The sequence below is a fragment of the Coregonus clupeaformis genome, chromosome 27 (genome assembly GCF_020615455.1).
Source record: "Coregonus clupeaformis isolate EN_2021a chromosome 27, ASM2061545v1, whole genome shotgun sequence".
NCBI classification, from domain to species: Eukaryota; Metazoa; Chordata; class Actinopteri; order Salmoniformes; family Salmonidae; genus Coregonus; species Coregonus clupeaformis.
The window spans coordinates 31,962,549-31,985,199 of record NC_059218.1 but is presented as its reverse complement, the minus strand read 5'-3'; the positions used below and the strand labels follow the sequence as shown (position 1 = coordinate 31,985,199).

Genomic DNA, 22,651 nt, shown 5'->3' with positions numbered 1-22,651 from the left:
TTATCTGACAAAAGCAATGGCACTCATTTTTAATACCTATGTCGTTAAATGAACGCCGTAAAGAGAGCTCGTTAGGAGAGAGAAGAGACACTGTAAACACACACACAAACACACACACACACACACACACACACACACAAAACAAACACAGGCACCCATCCACTCACTTGCTCTCATACACAGATACACACACACGCACGCAAATAATAATTATAAAACGTGTTATAAAGTCATTATCCTTGTTGAACAGCTAATGGGTGTTGCTGGTGTTTTCACATGCACATAAAACCCTGGCCGTATATGACCTATTACTCGTTACTTTACAGTATTACTTTGTGTGGAAAGTAACACGTTATATTACTAGTTATATTACTTTGCGTTACTTTCATGAAAAAAAACTCTAAATCTCACAGTTTGTTTGACTGACAGAGGGAGCAAGACGAGCCATGCGATCTCTCTAAAAAAGATTGGCTACTTACTAAATCAGGTTTGATCACTAGTTTCTCCTTTCATCTGTGGCGCTGCTTTCCTGTGGTAGTCTACAAGGGCTGTGCTACATATGGGCTGCTTAATTAGCTACAGTGGGGAGAACAAGTATTTGATACACTGCCGATTTTGCAGGTTTTCCTACTTACAAAGCATGTAGAGGTCTGTAATTTTTATCATAGGTACACTTCAACTGTGAGAGACGGAATCTAAAACAAAAATCCAGAAAATCACATTGTATGATTTTTAAGTAATTAATTTGCATTTTATTGCATGTCATAAGTATTTGATACATCAGAAAAGCAGAACTTAATATTTGGTACAGAAACCTTTGTTTGCAATTACAGAAATCATATGTTTCCTGTAGGTCTTGACCAGGTTTGCACACACTGCAGCAGGGATTTGGGCCCACTCCTCCATACAGACCTTCTCCAGATCCTTCAGGTTTCGGGGCTGTCGCTGGGCAATACGGACTTTCAGCTCCCTCCAAAGATTTTCTATTGGGTTCAGGTCTGGAGACTGGCTAGGCCACTACAGGACCTTGAGATGCTTCTTACGGAGCCACTCCTTAGTTGCCCTGGCTGTGTGTTTCGGGTCGTTGTCATGCTGGAAGACCCAGCCACGACCCATCTTCAATGCTCTTACTGAGGGAAGGAGGTTGTTGGCCAAGATCTCGCGATACATGGCCCCATCCATCCTCCCCTCAATACGGTGCAGTCGTCCTGTCCCCTTTGCAGAAAAGCATCCCCAAAGAATGATGTTTCCACCTCCATGCTTCACGGTTGGGATGGTGTTCTTGGGGTTGTACTCATCCTTCTTCTTCGTCCAAACACGGCGAGTGGAGTTTAGACCAAAAAGCTCTATTTTTGTCTCATCAGACCACATGACCTTCTCCCATTCCTCCTCTGGATCATCCAGATGGTCATTGGCAAACTTCAGACGGGCCTGGACATGCACTGGCTTGAGCAGGGGGACCTTGCTTGCGCTGCAGGATTTTAATCCATGACGGCGTAGTGTGTTACTAATGGATTTCATTGAGACTGTGGTCCCAGCTCTCTTCAGGTCATTAACCAGGTCCTGCAGTGTAGTTCTGGGCTGATCCCTCACCTTCCTCATGATCATTGATGCCCCACAAGGTGAGATCTTGCATGGAGCCCCAGACCGAGGGTGATTGACCGTCATCTTGAACTTCTTCAATTTTCTAATAATTGCGCCAACAGTTGTTGCCTTCTCACCAAGCTGCTTGCCTATTGTCCTGTAGCCCATCTCAGCCTTGTGCAGGTCTACAATTTTATCCCTGATGTCCTTACACAGCTCTCTGGTCTTGGCCATTGTGGAGAGGTTGGAGTCTGTTTGATTGAGTGTGTGGACAGGTGTCTTTTATACAGGTAACGAGTTCAAACAGGTGCAGTTAATACAGGTAATGAGTGGAGAACAGGAGGGCTTCTTAAAGAAAAACTAACAGGTCTGTGAGAGCCGGAATTCTTACTGGTTGGTAGGTGATCAAATACTTATGTCATGCAATAAAATGCAAATTAATTACTTAAAAATCATACAATGTGATTTTCTGGATCTTTGTTTTAGATTCCGTCTCTCACAGTTGAAGTGTACCTATGATAAAAATTACAGACCTCTACATGCTTTGTAAGCAGGAAAACCTGCAAAATCGGCAGTGTATCAAATACTTGTTCTCCCCACTGTATATATTCTGTAAGCCAAAGGTCTGTTAATTCAAAATCTTTCTCTGCAACCGCCAGTTCTGGTTCTGGAATGCATGTACACGGACCAATAGAGATGTATAGAGGGCACACTTGTCACTAGACGGGAAAGCCCTCTATAGGCTTTGCTATCACAGAAGTGATCAATGGCAAAGATCAGAGGTGCGCCCTTTATACATTTCTATGGACAGCAGCAGTCATGACATTTCTCAAAACAGCCTTTCTCCGCTTGATCGAGAGCTAAATTAGGAAACAAGTCGAGATTGGCTCATGGAAACACACACCCGGTTGTTTGACTAAGTAACAATAATAATATATATATTACTCAATATTACCCAATTTGAAAAAGTAACGTTAAGTAATTTGATTACGTAATGTATTACCCCCAACACTGCTCAATTCAAATTTCAGCAATATTCTAGTTATGGATTTGGAATTGAATTGGAATAAGACTGTTTGGACTGTTCTGAGTTGTAATTGAATTGGAATTGTAAAATAATTTAATAGTTGGAATTTAATTGAATTGGAATTCAATATTTGTACACTACCGTTCAAAAGTTTGGGGTCACTGAGAAATGTCCTTGTTTCGAAAGAAAAGCAATTGTACTACTCCCTTCACAGAACAGCGCAAACTGGCTCTAACCAGAATAGAAAGAGGAGTGGGAGGCCCCGGTGCACAACTGAGCAAGAGGACAAATACATTAGAGTGTCTAGTTTGAGAAACAGACGCCTCACAGGTCCTTAACTGGCAGCTTCATTAAATAGTACCTGCAAAACACCAGTCTCAACATCAACAGTGAAGAGGCAAGATGCTGACCTTCTAGGCAGAGTTGCAAAGAAAAAGCCATATCTCAGACTGGCCAATAAAAAGAAAAGACTAAGATGGGCAGTCTGAGATATGGCTTTTTCTTTGCAACTCTGCCTATAAGGTCAGCATCCCAGAGTCGCCTCTTCACTGTTGACGTTGAGACTGGTGTTTTGCAGGTACTATTTAATGAAGCTGCCAGTTGAGAACATGTGAGGCGTCTGTTTCTCAAACTAGACACTCTAATGTATTTGTCCTCTTGCTCAGTTGTGCCTCCCACTCCACTTTCTCTTCTGGTTAGAGCCAGTTTGCGCTGTTCTGTGAAGGGAGTAGTACACATCGTTGTACGAGATCTTCAGTTTCTTGGCAATTTCTCGCATGGAATAGCCTTCATTTCTCAGAACAAGAATAGACTGACGAGTTTCAGAAGAAAGTTCTTTGTTTCTGGCCATTTTGAGCCTGTAATCGAACCCACAATTGCTGATGCTCCAGATACTCAGCTAGTCTCAAGAAGGCCAGTTTTATTGCTGCTTTAATCAGCACAACAGTTTTCAGCTGTGCTAACATAATTGCAAAAGGGTTTTCTAATGATCAATTAGCCTTTTAAAATGATAAACTTGGATTAGCAAACACAATGTGACATTGGAACACAGGACTGATGGTTGCTGATAATGTGCCTCTTTATGCCTATGTAGATATTCCATAAAAAATCAGCTGTTTCCAGCTACAATAGCCATTTACAACATTAACAATGTCTACACTGTATTTCTGATCAATTTGATGTTATTTTAATGGACAAAAAAATTGCTTTGCTTTTGAAAACTAGGACATTTCTCAGTGACCCCAAACTTTTGAACGGTAGTGTACATTCCCCAGTTAATGGAATTACTGCACTTAATATCAACAATTGACTGCAGGATTTGTTAGAAATTATTTAAACGTGTATTTCTATATTCCCAGTATAGCTAGGCTGTCTGAACTGTTGGGGATAATATTAAATTGTGAATTGTATTATTGGAATTTACCTAACATTGGAAGTGAGAGGAATGGAATTATCTCTGAATTTAAAGATTGACCTGGAATTTGAATTAAATGAAATGGAATTAACCCCAACCCTGCTGGGAGCAGGGCATCACTCTGTTATCTGTGGGTCTGAGGCAGGGACGGCCTGTTCAATAGGGCGATATGGGCGACGCACTGCCAAACGGGAAAAGGAAGGGATTTTTTTTCTAATCAATTATATCACGGCAACAGTAGTTATCAGTGTTGTAATCTATACGTCTGATCTGCCACAGTGCCACACTGCCACTAAATGTCGAATCAGGCTAAAGTCGTGCTTCAAATGGCTCCACCCCCTTTTGGGGCGATTTCAGTCAGATTGAAAATCGCCCAGAACTTCTGTCATAGACTCCCATGTAAAATCTATTTTTTTCAAATTTCAGAGCCTTCAATACAATCTCAATGGGTGTCTGTGGGCTTGCACTTACGCTTTCGTCATACGTTACGTAACCATGAACGTAACTGAGAAAAGAGTGGATTGTTTGAAAGAAGTTCCTTTTTGTCGGCGAACAAATGAAGATAAATTGGCAACGAAACAATTAGGACCTCCCAGACCAAATTTAATAATTCAACAGGTTTCTACTAAAGGCGGAAAGTCCTACACCCGAGGATTTTCCAAAAATTGGTACGAACGAAAAAAGACATTGCCACTCACTCAACTGGATGACGAGGGATACAGGCTAGCTGTCCGCCGCCACAACGATGAGGTTAGTGTTGATAATCACAAGTTTACTGGATGTGGATATGGTGTAATAAAGGCAGTTTATTCAGAGGTAAATATATCTGGAATCGCGTTCACGGACCCGTTCGTCAAACTCTTAGGGAGCTATAAATTAAGCCCCATTACTTACCATATCAGATAAGAGAAATTGCTGCAGCTACATATATTTTACATCCTGGCCCTACATAGTTCACTATTTGCATCACTTACCAAAATATTACATGTGGTCATATATGCTTGGAAAGTGGAGATGCCATAGAACGTCAAAAAAGTAAACATTGCTGGAGACACATTGCCGTTTTGGAGAAGACATCGCGTTTGCTAGCGAAGAGATTTGTTGTGGCAAATGAACTTGGGCTGGGAATTGCCAGGAACCTCACGATAAGATATATGCATCAGCATTGCGAGTCTCATGATTCTATACGTATTGCGATTCGATACTGTGATTTTATTGCGCACCATATGTCTGTTGCAGAGGGATCAGAAAGCCATGAGAACGAGTTTTGATCAGTCATGGAAATAAAAGTGCTGAAAACAAATTGGCTCCCAATGTGAAAAGATTGAGAACAAGCTATGAAGGAACAATAATGGTGTTTTGGTGCAGGTACAGCCAACTAGCGCTAAAATATTGCGATATTGTCAATACAGTATATCGTAAAGTATCACTATGTAACTCGATTTCTTTCACCCCAATCCCTCAAATTAACGGTAAATAACTGAATTGTTTGCCCCACATTTAGCTAAGATGATTAGCTAGCCAGCTAAAATGTTTTAGTTAGTTAGCAGTCGCATCTACAATAGTTTACTGTCAATAACATGTCTCCAAAAATGACGTGGTGTCTCCAATTGTGTTGACATTTTACAATTGCAATGCGCATCCATGAGTATCCACTTTCTGTAGCTCAGCTGGTAGAGCATGGTGCTTGTAACGCCAAGGTAGTGGGTTCGATCCCCGGGACCACCCATACACAAAAATGTATGCACGCATGACTGTAAGTCGCTTTGGATAAAAGCGTCTGCTAAATGGCATATTATTATTATTATTATTATTATTATTATTATTATCTGAAGAGAGCCCCGAAACATTGTGTGCAGACATTTTATGCAATAAATGAAGTAGGTTCAATCTAGTAGTTCTGATCTTCTGATTGGTCCTGATGAGTTGGGCGAGGTCCCCTGCAGGCTACTGTCACTGTTGCATTGGCTCTGAGTCGGGTTCTCTGTCTTCAAATGTTCAGCCTAAGAGAGGGGATTTTTGTGTGTGTGTGTGTGTGTGTTTAACAGTGATGATGTGTGTGTGTGTGTGTGTGTGTTTAACAGTGATGATGTGTGTGTGTGTGTGTTTGTGTGTGTGTGTGTCCTCAGAGCAAGAACTCGTGAGTTGGAAGAACTGAGAGGCCTATGGCGTGGGTGTTGTCCTTGGCCACCTGCTGACAAGGCTGACAAGATAGGACCCTTTTGTCCATTGTTATTGGATAGGAACAGAACTTATAACCAGCTCCTGACCTAAATAGATCTTAGCACAACATTTTACTCAACATATCATATTCCATATTCACTATAACAAATATATTTACTACGACATTAGCAAGAACCGCCACATCCTCAGCCGGCTAATCCAGTGTGTGAAGTTTTGCGGAGTGTTTGAGTTAGCTTTGCGAGGCAAAGATGAAACTGAGGGCTCCACCAACCCTGGTAAGCCAACACTTTTGAGATCAGTCAATAAATGCTTCTGGTATTGACTTATATGCTGCCCCTGTCTTCATGTTGTTGCTGGACATATCTTTTTTTAAATGTGTGTAGGTCACCTAAATCATCAGAAAAATTGCCCCTCCTGAGAATTTTTTCAGGAGCCGCCACTGGTCTGAGGCCTAGCTACTGCTTTATGATACAGAGACACACTCGTCTGTCTGTCTGTCTGTCTGTCTGTCTGTCTGTCTGTCTGTCTGTCTGTCTGTCTGTCTGTCTGTCTGTCTGTCTGTCTGCCTGTCTGTCTGTCTGTCTGTCTGTCTGTCTGTCTGTCTGTCTGTCTCTCTCTCTCTCTCTCTCTCTCTCTCTCTCTCTCTCTCTCTCTCTCTCTCTCTCTCTCTCTCTCTCTCTCTCTCTCTCTCTCTCTCTCTCTCTCTCTCTCTCTCTCTCTCTGCTGGTTAATTGGTGGTTTGGACTTGATAGTTACTGCATGGGTGGACTGCAAATAATGCCAGCCGTGATTAATACCTGTGGTACTGATATGCTACAACTGTATGAGGAGTGGAGCCCGACAAAGCCACTACATGTCAACTGACGTGTTAGACATGACTTTATGAAAATGGAAATTATATGAAGGGCATTCTGTGAATGGTGATTATACATGTTTTTCGGAGGAGTTGTATCTCCAGTGTTTTGTCAAAGACTATTATCCATGCATAATGACCTTCATTGGCAGATTAAATGGATCATGATGTGTCAGTAACAGAATCTTTGCTAAGAGTGTTGTGTAATTGATTGTCCTTGAGCAGAGAATGCCATCCTGGCTCCATGGTTCCACACCATGTAGGTCAAGGCAAACACCACTCCAGGAGCTACATTATAAGGGACTAAGAGGGAAAATATGTTGAACCCTTCCATGGCTTCAGGAGAGGGTTTTGTATTCTCTGTAGACGGTAGCCCTGTTTCTAAAGAGCAAAGGGCTGAGAGAGAGGCCTGGGGAGAGGCCTGGGGAAAGACAGAGGGACAGAGACATACACCATGCAGCCATTCACTCATCAACTGCTGCTTAACAGCCCCCAGCGGCACAGTCAAAGAAAAGAGACCAAAATAGGACTGAATACAAAAGCAATCTGACCTCTAACCCCTGAGCTTTGAGCAAGAGAGTGAGAAAGCAAGAGAGAGAGAAGGAGGGATAGAGAAAGAGAGAATGAGAGAGAGCAAAAGAGAGTCAGGAGAGAGAGCACTAGAGAGCGAGACGAAGGGATTAAACAGATCAAGATGTACAGTGACACCAAGATAAAGATTAGTGAGTTCACTCACTGGGCGGTCCTCATCCACTGGCCTCATCCACTGGCCTCAATAAATGGTCACCCGTTGATTGGACAGTTGATAGAGTAATGGTTTGGATCATGGTGGTCAGGGACAGGGTCTCAGTGACCTTACGACCTCTGAACTGTGACCCGTACTATTGGCCAGAGCCAGAGGCGTGAAGATGTGTCTGATCTCATAGCAGTCAGAGCTACAGTCACATAGATCTGGACAAACTCTGGCATGACATGAACACACAGACTTAAAGTCAGACACACTCTCATGCTCACATGACCTCTTCTTTCTCTCTCTCTCGCTCTCTTTCAATCTCTCTCTCTCTCTTTCAATCTCTCTCTCTCTCTCTCTCTCTCTCTCTCTCTCTCTCTCTCTCTCTCTCTCTCTCTCTCTCTCTCTCTCTCTCTCTCTTTCTCTCTCTCTCTCACTAAGTTTTCTTTTCAATACTCTTCCTGTCTGCTGAGTTGGGCCTCCTGCCTACTTTAGCGCTGAGAGCAGCAGTTTACGAGGCAGAACTCATGCATATTCTACACTCGCTTTAGGTAACGGCCAAGGAACTGTGAAGAGAGTCTTCAACCTCGAAGAGAGAGAGAGAGAGAAGGAGAGAGAGAGAGAAGGAGAGAGAGAGAGAGAAGGAGAGAGAGAGAGAGAGAGAGAGAGAGAGAGAGAGAGAGAGAGAGAGAGAGAGAGAGAGAGAGAGAGAGAGAGAGAGAGAGAGAGAGAGAGAAGGAGAGATATGGTGGAGAGAAATAAATGAATGGGAGAAAGACATAACGGGAGGATAAAGAGCACTAGATTGAGGGTTATTTGAAAAATATGAGTTGAGCTCTCTAAGCATCCACCAGACACCTCTTAATGAAACACTGCCCCCTCCTTCCTCTGGAACCATAGTAATCAAATATCACGCCAATATTTAGGACGGTTCTTTACAATATTTACAACAATGGGAGTAATCAGTGTAATATTGTGATGGTGAAAAAACATTATCATTAATTAATTGTAGCTTGCATCTTTATTGTAATGGTCACCTTTATAATCATACAGACCTGGTATGTGGGGTATTAAACCTTTGTGGTTTGAGATTAATTCTGTGTTCTAATCATGAATTCTGAGCTATGAGTCACACACACTCTCTCTCTCTCTCTCTCTCTCTCTCTCTCTCTCTCTCTCTCTCTCTCTCTCTCTCTCTCTCTCTCTCTCTCTCTCTCTCTCTCTCTCTCTCTCTCTCTCTCTCTCTCTCTCTACCTATTGAAGAGGTGACTGGTGAAGCAGTTGGCTGAGTGGAGTCAGTGCTGTGAGAGCCAATTAGGAGTAATGATATTGTTGGGATGTGTTGTTCTCCACTACAGTGGCTCAGTAAAAGCCTGTTCTGTTCACTGATCCAAGGTGAGTGTGTGTGTGTGTGTGTGTGTGCAGCCACTCAGGTGTGTAGAGTCATAGTATAGTAGCTAGCTAGCCTGCGTGTGAGTGAATAGGCCCCTACAGACTTAGTGTCTCAGACATGAACAGGACAATTATCAGGAAGTCACTGAACAAACTGATCTATGAATACATGAATAGGTGAATAGAGAGCTCTACCCAGAGTGGAGAAAGGGTGGTATGGAATGGAAAGAGGGCCAAAAAGAAAAGAAGAGGGGGATATGAAAGGCGATTGACACAAGGAAAGCATATACTGCAGATTCAGTAAATTATTCAAATGAGCCTTGCAAGATGGAGTGTGATGGACAGATGGGATGAAGACAGAGACAGGGATATTACACTTCTCCAAACACATCAATAAAATTCAATCACATTTATTTTTACATCAGCAGTCCAAAGTCTACCCAGCCTAAAACCCCAAATGTACATTACCAGGCAAAAGTTTGGACACACCTACTCATTCAATGGTTTTTCTTAATCTTTACTATTTTCTACATTGTAGAATAGTAGTGAAGACATAAAAACTATGAAATAACACATATGGAATCATGTTGTAACCATAAAAGTGTTAAACAAATCAAAATAAATGGAGTTTCTTCAAAGTAGCCACCCTTTGCCTTGATGACATCTTTTCACACTATTGGTATTCTCTCAACCAGCTTCACGAGGTAGTCACCTGGAATTAATTTCAATTAACAGGTGTGCCTTGTTAAAAGTTACTTTGTTAATGTGTTTGAGCCAATCAGTTGTGTTGTGACAAGGTAGGGGGTGTATACAGAAGATAGCCCTATTGGGTAAAAGACCAAGTCCATATTATGGCAAGAGCAGCTCAAATAAGCAAAGAGAAACGACAGTCCATCATTACTTTAAGACATGAAGGTCAGTTAATCCGGAAAATGTCAAGAACTTTGAAAGTTTCTTCAAGTGCAGTCGCAAAAACCATCAAGCGCTATTCGAAGCTGGCACAGGAAAGGAAGACCCAGAGTTACCTCTGCTGCAGAGGATAAGATCATTAGAGTTACCAGCCTCAGAAATTGCAGCCCAAATAAATGCTTCACAGAGTTCAAGTGGTCCTCTGTAGCTCAGCTGGTAGAGCACGGCGCTTGTAACACCAAGGTAGTGGGTTCAATCCCCGGGACCACCCATACACAAAAAATGTATGCACGCATGACTGTAAGTCGCTTTGGATAAAAGCGTCTGCTAAATTGCATATTATTATTATTATTATTATATTATAAGTAACAGACACATCTCAACATCAACTGTTCAGAGGAGACTGTGTGAATCAGGCCTTCATGGTCGAATTGCTGCAAAGAAACCACTACTAAAGGACACCAATAATAAGAAGAGACTTGCTTGGGCCAAGAAACACAAGCAATGGACATTAGACCGGTGGAGAATTTTGGTTCCAACCGCTGTGTCTTTGTGAGACACAGTGTAGGTGAACGGATGATCTCCGCATGTGTAGTTCCCACCGTGAAGCATGGAGGAGGAGGTGTGATGGTGTGGGGGTGCTTTGCTGGTGACACTGTCTGTGAATAATTTAGAATTCAAGGCACACCTAACCAGCATGGCTACCACAGCATTCTGCAGCGATACGCCATCCCATCTGGTTTGGGCTTAGTGGTTTATCATTTGTTTTTCAAAAGGACAATGACCCAACACACCTCCAGGCTGTGTAAGGGCTATTTTACCAAGAAGGAGAGTGATGGTGTGCTGCATCAGATGACCTGGCCTCCACAATCACCCGACCTCAACCCAATTGAGATGGTTTGGGATGAGTTGGACCTCAGAGTGAAGGAAAAGTAGCCAACAAGTGCTCAGCATACGTGGGAACTCCTTCAAGACTGTTGGAAAAGCATTCCAGGTGAAGCTGGTTGAGAGAATGCCAAGAGTGTGCAAAGCTGTCAAGGCAAAGGGTGGCTACTTTGAAGAATCTGAAATATAAAATATATTTAGATTTTTGTAACACTTTTTTGGTTACTACATGATTCCATATGTGTTATTTCATAGTTTTGATATCTTCACTATTATTCTACAAGGTAGAAAATAGTAAAAATTAAGAAAAACCCTTGAATGAATAGGTGTGTTCAAACTTTTGACTGGTACTGTATGTAGAAGCAAAGTGGAAAAGCTCCCTAGAAAGGCAGGAACCTAGGAAGAAACCTAGAGAGGAACCAGGCTCTGATGGGTGGCCAGTCCTCTTCTGGCTGTGCCGGGTATTGATTATTATTGAGTACATGGCCATTTAGGCCAGATCGTTCTCCTCCTAATGCACATCTCATTAGTAGGAGGGAACCAACCTATCATAGAGATATGGTCAATAAGCGACAGATACAGATGTAGGATCTTAATTTGAGCCAGTTCGCTACAGCAGGAAAATAATCCTGCAGCAAAAGGAAATGTGAACTATCATGTGGATTATATTTAATGGCCATTTTTGTAGGGGTTTAAATATTTTTTTCGCAACGGAAAAAGTCTAAAATGTCAAAGTGGAAATTACAAACTTCAGAAGCCTTTTTAAACCTCAAATACACTACAAGTTGTCACGTTCGTTGAGTAAATGATTGGACCAAGGTGCAGCGCGGTATGCGTACATGTTTAATTAAGAAGTAAACACACGACAAAACAACAAAAGCAACGTAACGTGACGTTCTAATGGGCTACACACAAACAAGCCAAACCAGAAACAAGATCCCACAACATAGGTAGGCAAAATGGCTGCCTAAGTATGATCCCCAATCAGAGACAACGATCGACAGCTGCTTCTGATTGGGAACCACACCCGGCCAACATAGAAATAGATAACATAGATCTACACATAGATATTCACACCCTGACCAAACCAACTAGAGATCTCTATGTCAGGGCGTGACACAAGTTTAACATTTCCTGCAACAGGGTGATCAAATGAAGATCCTATATCTACAGTATATACACTGAGTATACAGAACATTAAGAACAACTTCTCTTTCCATGACATAGACTGACCAGGTGAATCCAGGTGAACGTTATGATCCCTTATTGATGTCACTTATTAAATCCACTTCAATCAGTGTAGATGAAGGAGAGGAGACAGGTTAAATAAGGATTTTTAAGCCTTGAGACAATTGAGACATGGATTGTGTATGTGTGCCATTCAGAGGATGAATGGGCAAGACAAAATATTGAAGTGTCTTTGAACGGAGTATGGTAGCAGGTGCCAGGCGCACCAGTTTGTGTCAAGAACTGCAACGCGGCTGGGTTTTTCACACTCAACAGTTTCTCATGTGTATCAAGAATGATCTACCACCCAAAGGACATCCAGCCAACTTGACACAACTGTGGGAAGCATTGGAGTCAACATTGGCCAGCATCCCTGTGGAACACTTTCGACACAATGAATTGAGGCTGTTCTGAGGGCAACTCAATATTAGGAAGGTGTTCTTAATGTTTGGTTTACTCAGTGTACAGAAGAGTAGGACAGATACATAAACATACATATCAATATAGAGACAGAGGGAAGAACACAGGGAAATGGAGAGACAGCCTTCAAAGCTATGGCAGGTGGGGGCAGGCGAGAAAGAAGGGAAAATATGGTTGTGTATACATCAGTCCAGTAGTGAGGTCCACAGATGTACATGTGAAATTACCTGTGTTTGTACTGTACAGATTGAGTATTACTGTAAGATATCTGCACTCCACAGATGAGACTGTGCTCAGAGAGAGAAGCGCAGTGTTTTCAGACTACATCGTTCATGGATGGTTTGTTCTTGTTGTAAACAGGAGCCTGTGTCTAACAGCGTAAAATTGGACTCATAGGTGAAATTGCTCATTGTGCATTGTGAGGTAACCTTTGAGATCAACCGTATCCATCATGGCCTTTATCAGTATCTGTGGGTTTCAGAGAAATCACTATCCTTCTGTATAGACGGGTTGGTTGTTTAGCAACAAAACTGACGTGTGCGCAACTATGGGGCAAAACAGACGGGGTTGGCTTAGATTGTTGACAACATGTAAACTATATTTCGTCTCCAATGTTTATCAAAAACATAAAGTTGCACAATGAGCACTTGTCTCTAAAATACATCCTTACAGTCGTTGGTTAGCTAGCTAGCTAGCACATTTGAGCCATTTTAGCATAGACGTGACATCAGTCAAAACACCTCAAAACAAGACATGGTATCAAGAACAAGATCAAACGAGCTGAAACAAGCCACTTTCAATTCCCCACATGGCAGCTTCTTGTCATTGCTGCTAGCTAACTGGCCATCCAGAATCACAACAACACATGTCCTTCTGCCCCTTTGAAGCTTGCACATCGTTTTCTTGACATTGTCAGCTAACCCGTCTATTCTATTACTGGGCTGTTGTATTGTCAAACGTTGTGCACTCTCCAGTGTTATCCTGTGTGTTATGCAGGATTAGATTGTGGTCTATTCTATTGTACTGTGTTGTTTCACCATCTGAATGATCATTCCATACAGTAACACTACACCCCCATCTCTTTTAATTTCATGCTTTCTCCACTCTGTGCGTTTGGCCAGGCAAATTCACTTTCTCCTGACAGCCTCATGCAACAATAACCAAATGATCACCTCATTATAAAAGGGAACATCTGATTTCTCATAATACTAAAATCCCAACATTGGCTCTATTTATTCAATCTGAGCTGGGTGTGTCATTATGAGATTACTGTACATTGAAACCAATAGGCTGTATGCTGAAGTATTAATAACTCAACGCCAGTGGCCTTGGGTGCATCCGGAGAGAGCTGGGAATGATAATTCAGGGATTTGGTGTTTGTTGGTAGAGAGGAGAGAAACAAACACATGAGATGAACTCATTAGGAGTCATCCGATCTTGTTCAATCAGAGAGATGGGTCTGATCTGATGGAGAGATGGGTCTGATCTGATGGAGAGATGGGTCTGATCTGATGGAGAGAATGGGGATGAGATGAACGAGAGGAGAAGAAGAGAGGAGTGGTTGGAGGAGAAGAAGAAGTAGAAGGAGAAGAAGGAGAAGATGAAGACGGCAAAGTGTTTCATTTCTCTTCCTGAGGTGAGAAAGCCTCTCTCTCTCCTACAGCCCAGTGATGGTTGGCCCTTCCCCAGAGTTCATTAATTACTTAATTAGTTAATTAGTCTGAACAGATGGCTGTGCAGCACAAATCAGGAGGCTGCATGGGCCTGTAGCAGCCAGGAGGAAGGTAGGGGGAAGGTGAGCAGTCAGCAGCATTGGGCTGGAGCTGTATGTATGGAGCCCTATCTTCACCATGCTAAACACTCCTGGACTGTAGGCAGGTACTAGTATACACACTCCTATCTTCACCATGCTAAACACTCCTGGACTGTAGGCAGGTAAGAGTATACACACTCCTATCTTCACCATGCTAAACACTCCTGGACTGTAGGCAGGTACTAGTATACACACTCCTATCTTCACCATGCTAAATACTCCTGGACTGTAGGCAGGTAAGAGTATACACACTCCTATCTTCACCATGCTAAATACTCCTGGACTGTAGGCAGGTAAGAGTATACACACTCCTATCTTCACCATGCTAAACACTCCTGGACTGTAGGCAGGTACTAGTATACACACTCCTATCTTCACCATGCTAAATACTCCTGGACTGTAGGCAGGTAAGAGTATACACACTCCTATCTTCACCATGCTAAACACTCCTGGACTGTAGGCAGGTACTAGTATACACACTCCTATCTTCACCATGCTAAATACTCCTGGACTGTAGGCAGGTACTAGTATACACACTTCTATCTTCACCATGCTAAATACTCTTGGACTGTAGGCAGGTAAGAGTATACACACTCCTATCTTCACCATGCTAAATACTCCTGGACTGTAGGCAGGTACTAGTATACACACTCCTATCTTCACCATGCTAAATACTCCTGGACTGTAGGCAGGTACTAGTATACACACTCCTATCTTCACCATGCTAAATACTCTTGGACTGTAGGCAGGTAAGAGTATACACACTCCTATCTTCACCATGCTAAACACTCCTGGACTGTAGGCAGGTAAGAGTATACACACTCCTATCTTCACCATGCTAAGCACTCCTGGACTGTAGGCAGGTAAGAGTATACACACTCATATCTTCACCATGCTAAACACTCCTGGACTGTAGGCAGGTAAGAGTATACACACTCCTATCTTCACCATGCTAAATACTCCTGGACTGTAGGCAGGTAAGAGTATACACACTCCTATCTTCACCATGCTAAATACTCCTGGACTGTAGGCAGGTAAGAGTATACACACTCCTATCTTCACCATGCTAAACACTCCTGGACTGTAGGCAGGTACTAGTATACACACTCCTATCTTCACCATGCTAAACACTCCTGGACTGTAGGCAGGTAAGAGTATACACACTCCTATCTTCACCATGCTAAACACTCCTGGACTGTAGGCAGGTACTAGTATACACACTCCTATCTTCACCATGCTAAATACTCCTGGACTGTAGGCAGGTACTAGTATACACACTCCTATCTTCACCATGCTAAATACTCCTGGACTGTAGGCAGGTACTAGTATACACACTCCTATCTTCACCATGCTAAATACTCCTGGACTGTAGGCAGGTACTAGTATACACACTCCTATCTTCACCATGCTAAACACTCCTGGACTGTAGGCAGGTAAGAGTATACACACTCCTATCTTCACCATGCTAAGCACTCCTGGACTGTAGGCAGGTAAGAGTATACACACTCATATTTTCACCATGCTAAACACTCCTGGACTGTAGGCAGGTAAGAGTATACACACTCCTATCTCCACCATGCTAAATACTCCTGGACTGTAGGCAGGTAAGAGTATACACACTCCTATCTTCACCATGCTAAATACTCCTGGACTGTAGGCAGGTAAGAGTATACACACTCCTATCTTCACCATGCTAAACACTCCTGGACTGTAGGCAGGTACTAGTATACACACTCCTATCTTCACCATGCTAAACACTCCTGGACTGTAGGCAGGTAAGAGTATACACACTCCTATCTTCACCATGCTAAACACTCCTGGACTGCACATGGCAGACATTTGGGATTTTCTTCTCATGCAGACATCAGACATCTTCTCCCCTTTCACAAAGCACAAATATATCATGAATTAATCTAACATCCACCAAAACGTTTCATTTGTTTGAAACCCTTATGAAATTGTATGAGAGTATAGAGAGATAAGTGTAAGCCGTGTGTGTGTGTGTGTGTGTGTGTGTGTGTGTGTGTGTGTGTGTGTGTGTGTGTGTGAGTGTGTGTGTGTGTGTGTGAGTGTGTGTGTGTGTGTGTGTGTGTGTGTGTGTGCGTGCCATGGCCACATTGCATTAACACATTTTGATTGAATGAATTCTTTGCTTCGCTGCAGATTTAAAAAGCACTTCTAATGGTCTATATTTAGAATGTTCCCATCTCCCCCTTCTGTTTCTCCTTCTCTCTCTAACTCTGTCTCTCTCTGTTTCTCCTTCTCTCTCTAACTCTGTCTCTCTCTGTTTCTCCTTCTCTCTCTAACTCTCTCTCTCTCTCTCTGTTTCTCCTTCTCTCTCTAACTCTGTCTCTCTCTCTGTTTCTCCTTCTCTCTCTAACTCTGTCTCTCTCTCTGTTTCTCCTTCTCTCTCTAACTCTGTCTCTCTCTGTTTCTCCTTCTCTCTCTAACTCTGTCTCTCTCTGTTTCTCCTTCTCTCTCTAACTCTGTCTCTCTCTGTTTCTCCTTCTCTCTCTAACTCTGTCTCTCTCTGTTTCTCCTTCTCTCTCTAACTCTGTCTCTCTCTCTGTTTCTCCTTCTCTCTCTAACTCTGTCTCTCTCTCTGTTTCTCCTTCTCTCTCTAACTATGTCGCTCTCTGTTTTTCCCTCTCTCATCTGTCTCTATCCCCTATCTCTCTCTTAAAGGCACAGGCTGAAATCAGGTTGGCATATGCGAGTGTGCATGTGCTTAAGTACGATATGATACTAAAGATTATGTGCTAAACATATTGTTGAAATGTCGAGCAGTTGTCTTTCTCTTTTTAGGCCAAAAATGTTTTGTCCAATGAGAGAGGTGGTGAGGGTGGAAGGCACAATGTATACTGTTACATATTCAAATATGCACACGTACACATACACACAAAATGCACACACACACTAATACATGTATGCATACATGCACACACGCACACACAAGCACGTACACACATACAAACTCACTAACAAACACAGACACACACACACATACAATCTCACTAACAAACACAGACACGCACACACATACAAACTCACTAACAAACACAGACACACGCACGCACACACACACATAGACACACACACACGCACGCACGCACACTCACACACACACACACACACCCACACACACACATATATAATCCCTTCAGTACAGTAGAGTAACCCAGTTAAAGCAGAACAGAGGGAGAGAGAGAGAGAGAGGTTAGTCTACTCGCCCGACGTACCAAAATGTTCAACCATGTTAGAGGAATCGAGGACACTGCATCATCCCTCTGCATCGCTCAGCAAGATCGCTCTTTACCTCTGTGTCAGTGTGTGTGTGTGTGTGTGTGTGTGTCGTACACTACACAAGGGTAAATTACACACATACCTACATAACACACACAGGCGCACACACATGCAATACATACACAACTACTACACACAGAGTGTGTAAATCACACAGGTATAGACTACTATTTGGCTTAAGAATGATGTGAACATGCACACCATCGAGGACCGTTTGGATCAGTCCATTACAGCGGCATGCAGCGCAAGGATTAAATAGTGCGTTAAGGAAACTGGAGTTCACACAGAGGATTGTTCTCACGCTCCGCTCAATAATGTTTCCAGTTAGTCAGACAGATGTAGAAAAGCATAATAGCACATGAAAGAAACATTACCACAAAACAGACAGGCCCAAATTTAGCAGGTCAGGTTAGGACAGGACTGCCGCCAGGTGGACCTCAAATTCTCAAACCTCTCTACTGAATGGCCTGGTCTGTCAATGACCGTCTGGATCACATTTCACTCGGTTTACACTAGTGGTAAAGCTTGAACTGTATCATGAAGTACTCCAATTTCTCTCTTGAAGAATACTCTGATGTGTTGAGACAGGCTTGATACTGTAAACAAGATCCCATTACCCAACCTGGCAACCACAATGGATACTGTGGTGTACAGTATACAAACAAACACCTGTAGAAACAAGCAGGCAGTCAGCCCCTATAGAACAGCTGACTAAACTCCTATCCACTGTCTCAGAGTCTGTACACAGCGAAAGGGCAGACCACACAATGCTCAGGTCATGGTTCAGCTAGGGCCAGATGGTTCTCCTGTTCAGGTCACGTGGTCAGGACAAAGTCCAGGACCTAGCTACAGATGTAGGATCAGAATTGGATCACTCTTTTGTTCCTGCATAGCAGGAAATGCAAATGTGGTGTATTCGAGGTTTAAAAAAGCCTTCTAAAGTTTGTAATTTCCACTTTAAAAAGCCAGACTTGATTTGCCTTAACGAAAAATGTATCAACCCCTGCAGGATTATGTTCCTGCTGTAGGACACTGGCTCAAATTAAGATCCTACATCTGTATAACAAGGACACAGATATTTTCCTGGTCAGTTCACATGATCAGGAAAAACTCCTCGCTATATATAATTGCAAGGCGTCTAATTCAGGAGAGAGAAACCATACTGAGCCCTGATGGTGCAAACAGGAAGTGATGTCATAGTATGCCAACAGACATACTCACCAAGCACGCCCAGACGGTAGTTCATAGTGACCACAATGACGTTGCCGTAGGCTGCGAGGACGCTGGCGTCGAACATGTTCCCCGCCCCCTCCATGTAGGAGCCGCCATGAATGAACAACATCACCGGCTTCTTCCGACGGTCACGGATATCTGTGGCGAAGAGAGGGACATGGACACACACATACACACAAAAGTACACACACAAACAAGATGAGAGGATGAGAGAAAGAGACAGAGTAGAAAAACTTTAGATTCTGAGAAACAGATGACACAATTTTTTGTGTATTTACAAAAGAAAACACCCACAGAAATGTCCACAGAACATCATTCACTCAAATCATATATCCCTCGCTGCATATGTGTCATTCAATCTCCCTTTTCTACTGTGGCCTCTCATCTTCAGCTACACTACATTACCAAAAGTATGTGGACACGTCTCATTCAAAAATCATGGGCATTGACATGGCGTTGGTTCCCCCTTTGCTGCTATAACAGCCTCCACTCTTCTGGGAAGGCTTTCCACTAGAAGTTGGAACATTGCTGCGGGGACTTACTTCCATTCAGCCACAAGAGCATTAGTGAGGTCGGGTACTGATGTTGGGCGATTAGGCCTGGCTCGCAGTCGGCGTTCCAATTCATCCCAAAGGTGTTCGATGGGGTTGAGGTCAGGGCTCTGTGCAAGTTCCTCTACACCGATCTCGACAAACCATTTCTCCCGACAAACAGTTCTTGTGCTGACGTTGCTTCCAGAGGCAGTTTGGAACTCGGTAGTGAGTGTTGCAACCGAGGACGATTTTTACGCGCATCAGCACTCGCCGGTCCCGTTCTATGAGCTTGTGTGGCCTACCACTTCGTGGCTGAGCTGTTGTTGCTCCTAGACGTTTCCACTTCACAATAACAGCACTTACAGTTGACCGGGGCAGCTCTAGCAAGGCAAAAATGTGACAAACTGACTTGTTGGAAAGGTGACATCCTATGACGGTGCCACATTGAAAGTCACTGAGCACTTCAGTAAGGCCATTCTACTGCCAATGTTTGTCTATGGAGATTGCATGGCTGTGTGCTCAATTTTTTACACCTGTCAGCAACGGGTGTGGCTGAAATAGCCGAATCCACTAATTTGAAGGGGTGTCCACATACTTTTGTATAAATAATGTAGTGTATATCCCCAAAGTCTGAAATGTAAGCTTCTTCTCCTCATTCCTGACCTTCATACTGAACTGAGAGGACATTATAGGTGAAAGCAATAGTGTTGAAAGGTATAGTGTTGGAACCTATCCAGTGGTTAGCCATTTTAGATGTTAGAACATCGTGGTAGTGTTGTTATGGCAGTCTGTGTATGTTTCTGTCCCCTCTTGTAGTGCTGTGCTACAATCTGCAAGTCTCCCTGGGTCCCCTCTCTCTGTGGTATTTTGGTACAGTCTGTAACTCTCACTGTCCCCTCTGGCGAATTATGGTACAATCTGCCACTGTCTCTCCTGCTGTCCTCTCTGTAGTATGATGGTACAGTCTGGGTTTCACAGGGTCCCCCCTCTTTTTGACGTGCTGTGGTATGGTCTGTGTGTCTTTAATAGGGCAGAGCTGCCAGTGCTGCCCAGTTAACCTAGCGTCTGCCCTGTGGATAATTCATATGAGAGCCAGACCAAGTGGAAACATAAATAACAGCCACAGCATCTGTTTAGCCTGATGAGCTTCTGGAGAGGGAGATGGAAAAAGAGAAAGGGAGATGGAGATAGAGAGGGAGATGGGAAAATAAATAACTTAGAGAACGATGGGAAAAGAGAGAGAAAGGACAGAGAGAGAGAGAGAGAGAGAGTGAAAGAGAGAGAGAGAGAAAGGACAGCGAGATAGAGAGAGAGAGAGAGCGAGAGAGAGAGCGAGAGAGAGCGAGAGAAAGAGAGAGAGAGAGAGAGAGAGAGAGAGAGAGAGAGAGAGAGAGAGAGAGAGAGAGAGAGAGAGAGAGAGAGAGAGAGAGAGAGAGAGAGAGAGAGAGAGAGAGAGAGAGAGAGAGAGAGAGAGAGAGAGAGAGAGAGAGAGAGAGAGAGAGAGAGAGGAGTAGAAAGAGTAATGTCAGAAGATGGTGGGACAGGATGAGATCAAATAAACCGTTACAAAGTTATACACGGCAAGGTCTCTTCACGGACACAGAGATGCATGTAGGAAACTTCACAGACATGAGCACACAGACACACAGACACACATAGGCAGCTCGGATGCTGAGTCGCTATGGAAACTGCCTCTTCTCTCTCTAATCGAACCGCACCAGTCATTCCATTGCACTGACTCACTCTGAGCCTGTTGCCGTGGTAACACATTCTACTCACGTATTTGCATCACAACCTGAATCTCAGGTTACACATGCACCAGAGTGCATCACACACACACGCACACCCGAACTTGCGTGCACACACACACCACTGCATCAATACACACACATGCAGTCATCCTTCATAGAACATATTACAATGCACTCGAGAGACTAAATACATTAAAGCCCTGACACACACACACACACACACACACACACACACACACACACACAAACACAGACACACACACATTATTTTCCCATCTCTCCCACATTTGCACTTATGCAACCAACATCGCATATGCGCACAATCATACAGCAATGGAGTGCACACACACACACACACACACACACACACACACACACACACACACACACACACACACACACACACACACACACAACACACACACCCTCCATTCCCTTTCCCTCTCTCTCCAGTGTATTGTGTGTCTCTAGTGATTTCCCAGAGGAGATGTAAACAAGTTCAATTATCCCAGCATTACCAGGCCAGCAGAGCCCTTGGTGTGATGCCTGGCTAATGGATCAGCTCAACTCTCTGTCACCAGGCAGTCACTCTCCACAAGCACATGACAAACAACACACACACAGAGACAGACAGCGACAGAGACATTGACAGAGAGGGACGCTCAGCACTCAAACTGGAGAGTGGCACTCTTCTCCAGCAGAGATAAGACACCTAGAGCAGGAAATACTTTGTCTCTGAGAGTGTTGCTGTGAACGTCTGAGTGTTCTGTGTGTTTGTGAGCATGTGTTACCTCCAAAGGATGTAGGCCTTTGTGACAATCTATCTCATTGTGCACCCACATAAAGCGTTCAAATATCTCTGTGTGAATGAGAGCTAAGTGAATATACAGTGGAAGTCGGAAGTTTACATACACTTAGGTTGGACGTAAATGTTGGAGTCATTAAAACTTGTTTTTCAACCACTCCACAAATTTCTTGTTAACAAACTATAGTTTTGGTAAGTCGGTTAGGACATCTACTTTGTGCATGACACAAGTAATTTTTCCAACAATTGTTTACAGATTATTTCACTTATAATTCACTGTATCACAATTCCAGTGGGTCAGAAGTTTACATACACTAAGTTGACTGTGCCTTTAAACAGCTTTGAAAATTCCAGAAAATGATGTAATGGCTTTAGAAGCTTCTGGTGTATCTGTGAATGTATTGCAAGGCCTACCTTCAAACTCAGTGCCTCTTTGCTTGATATCATGGGAAAATCTAAAGAAATCAGCCAAGACCTCAGAAAAAAAATGGTAGACCTCCACAAGTCTGGTTCATCCTTGGGAGCAATTTCCAAATGCCTGAATGTACCACGTTCATCTGTACAAACAATAGTACGCAAGTATAAACA

At 43.2% G+C, this 22,651-nt stretch overlaps 1 protein-coding gene across 2 annotated transcripts in view; it reads right to left on the bottom strand.

Moving 5' to 3' along the window:
• Nucleotides 1-22,651, bottom strand: part of LOC121541792 (neuroligin-2) — a 78,651-nt gene that overhangs the window by 12,077 nt on the left and 43,923 nt on the right. For both annotated transcript variants that reach the window (XM_041851093.2, XM_041851094.2), the window contains one exon: nt 18,963-19,112. In XM_041851093.2, the coding sequence (XP_041707027.1) occupies nt 18,963-19,112 (150 nt within the window). The remainder of the gene's footprint in view (nt 1-18,962; nt 19,113-22,651) is intronic.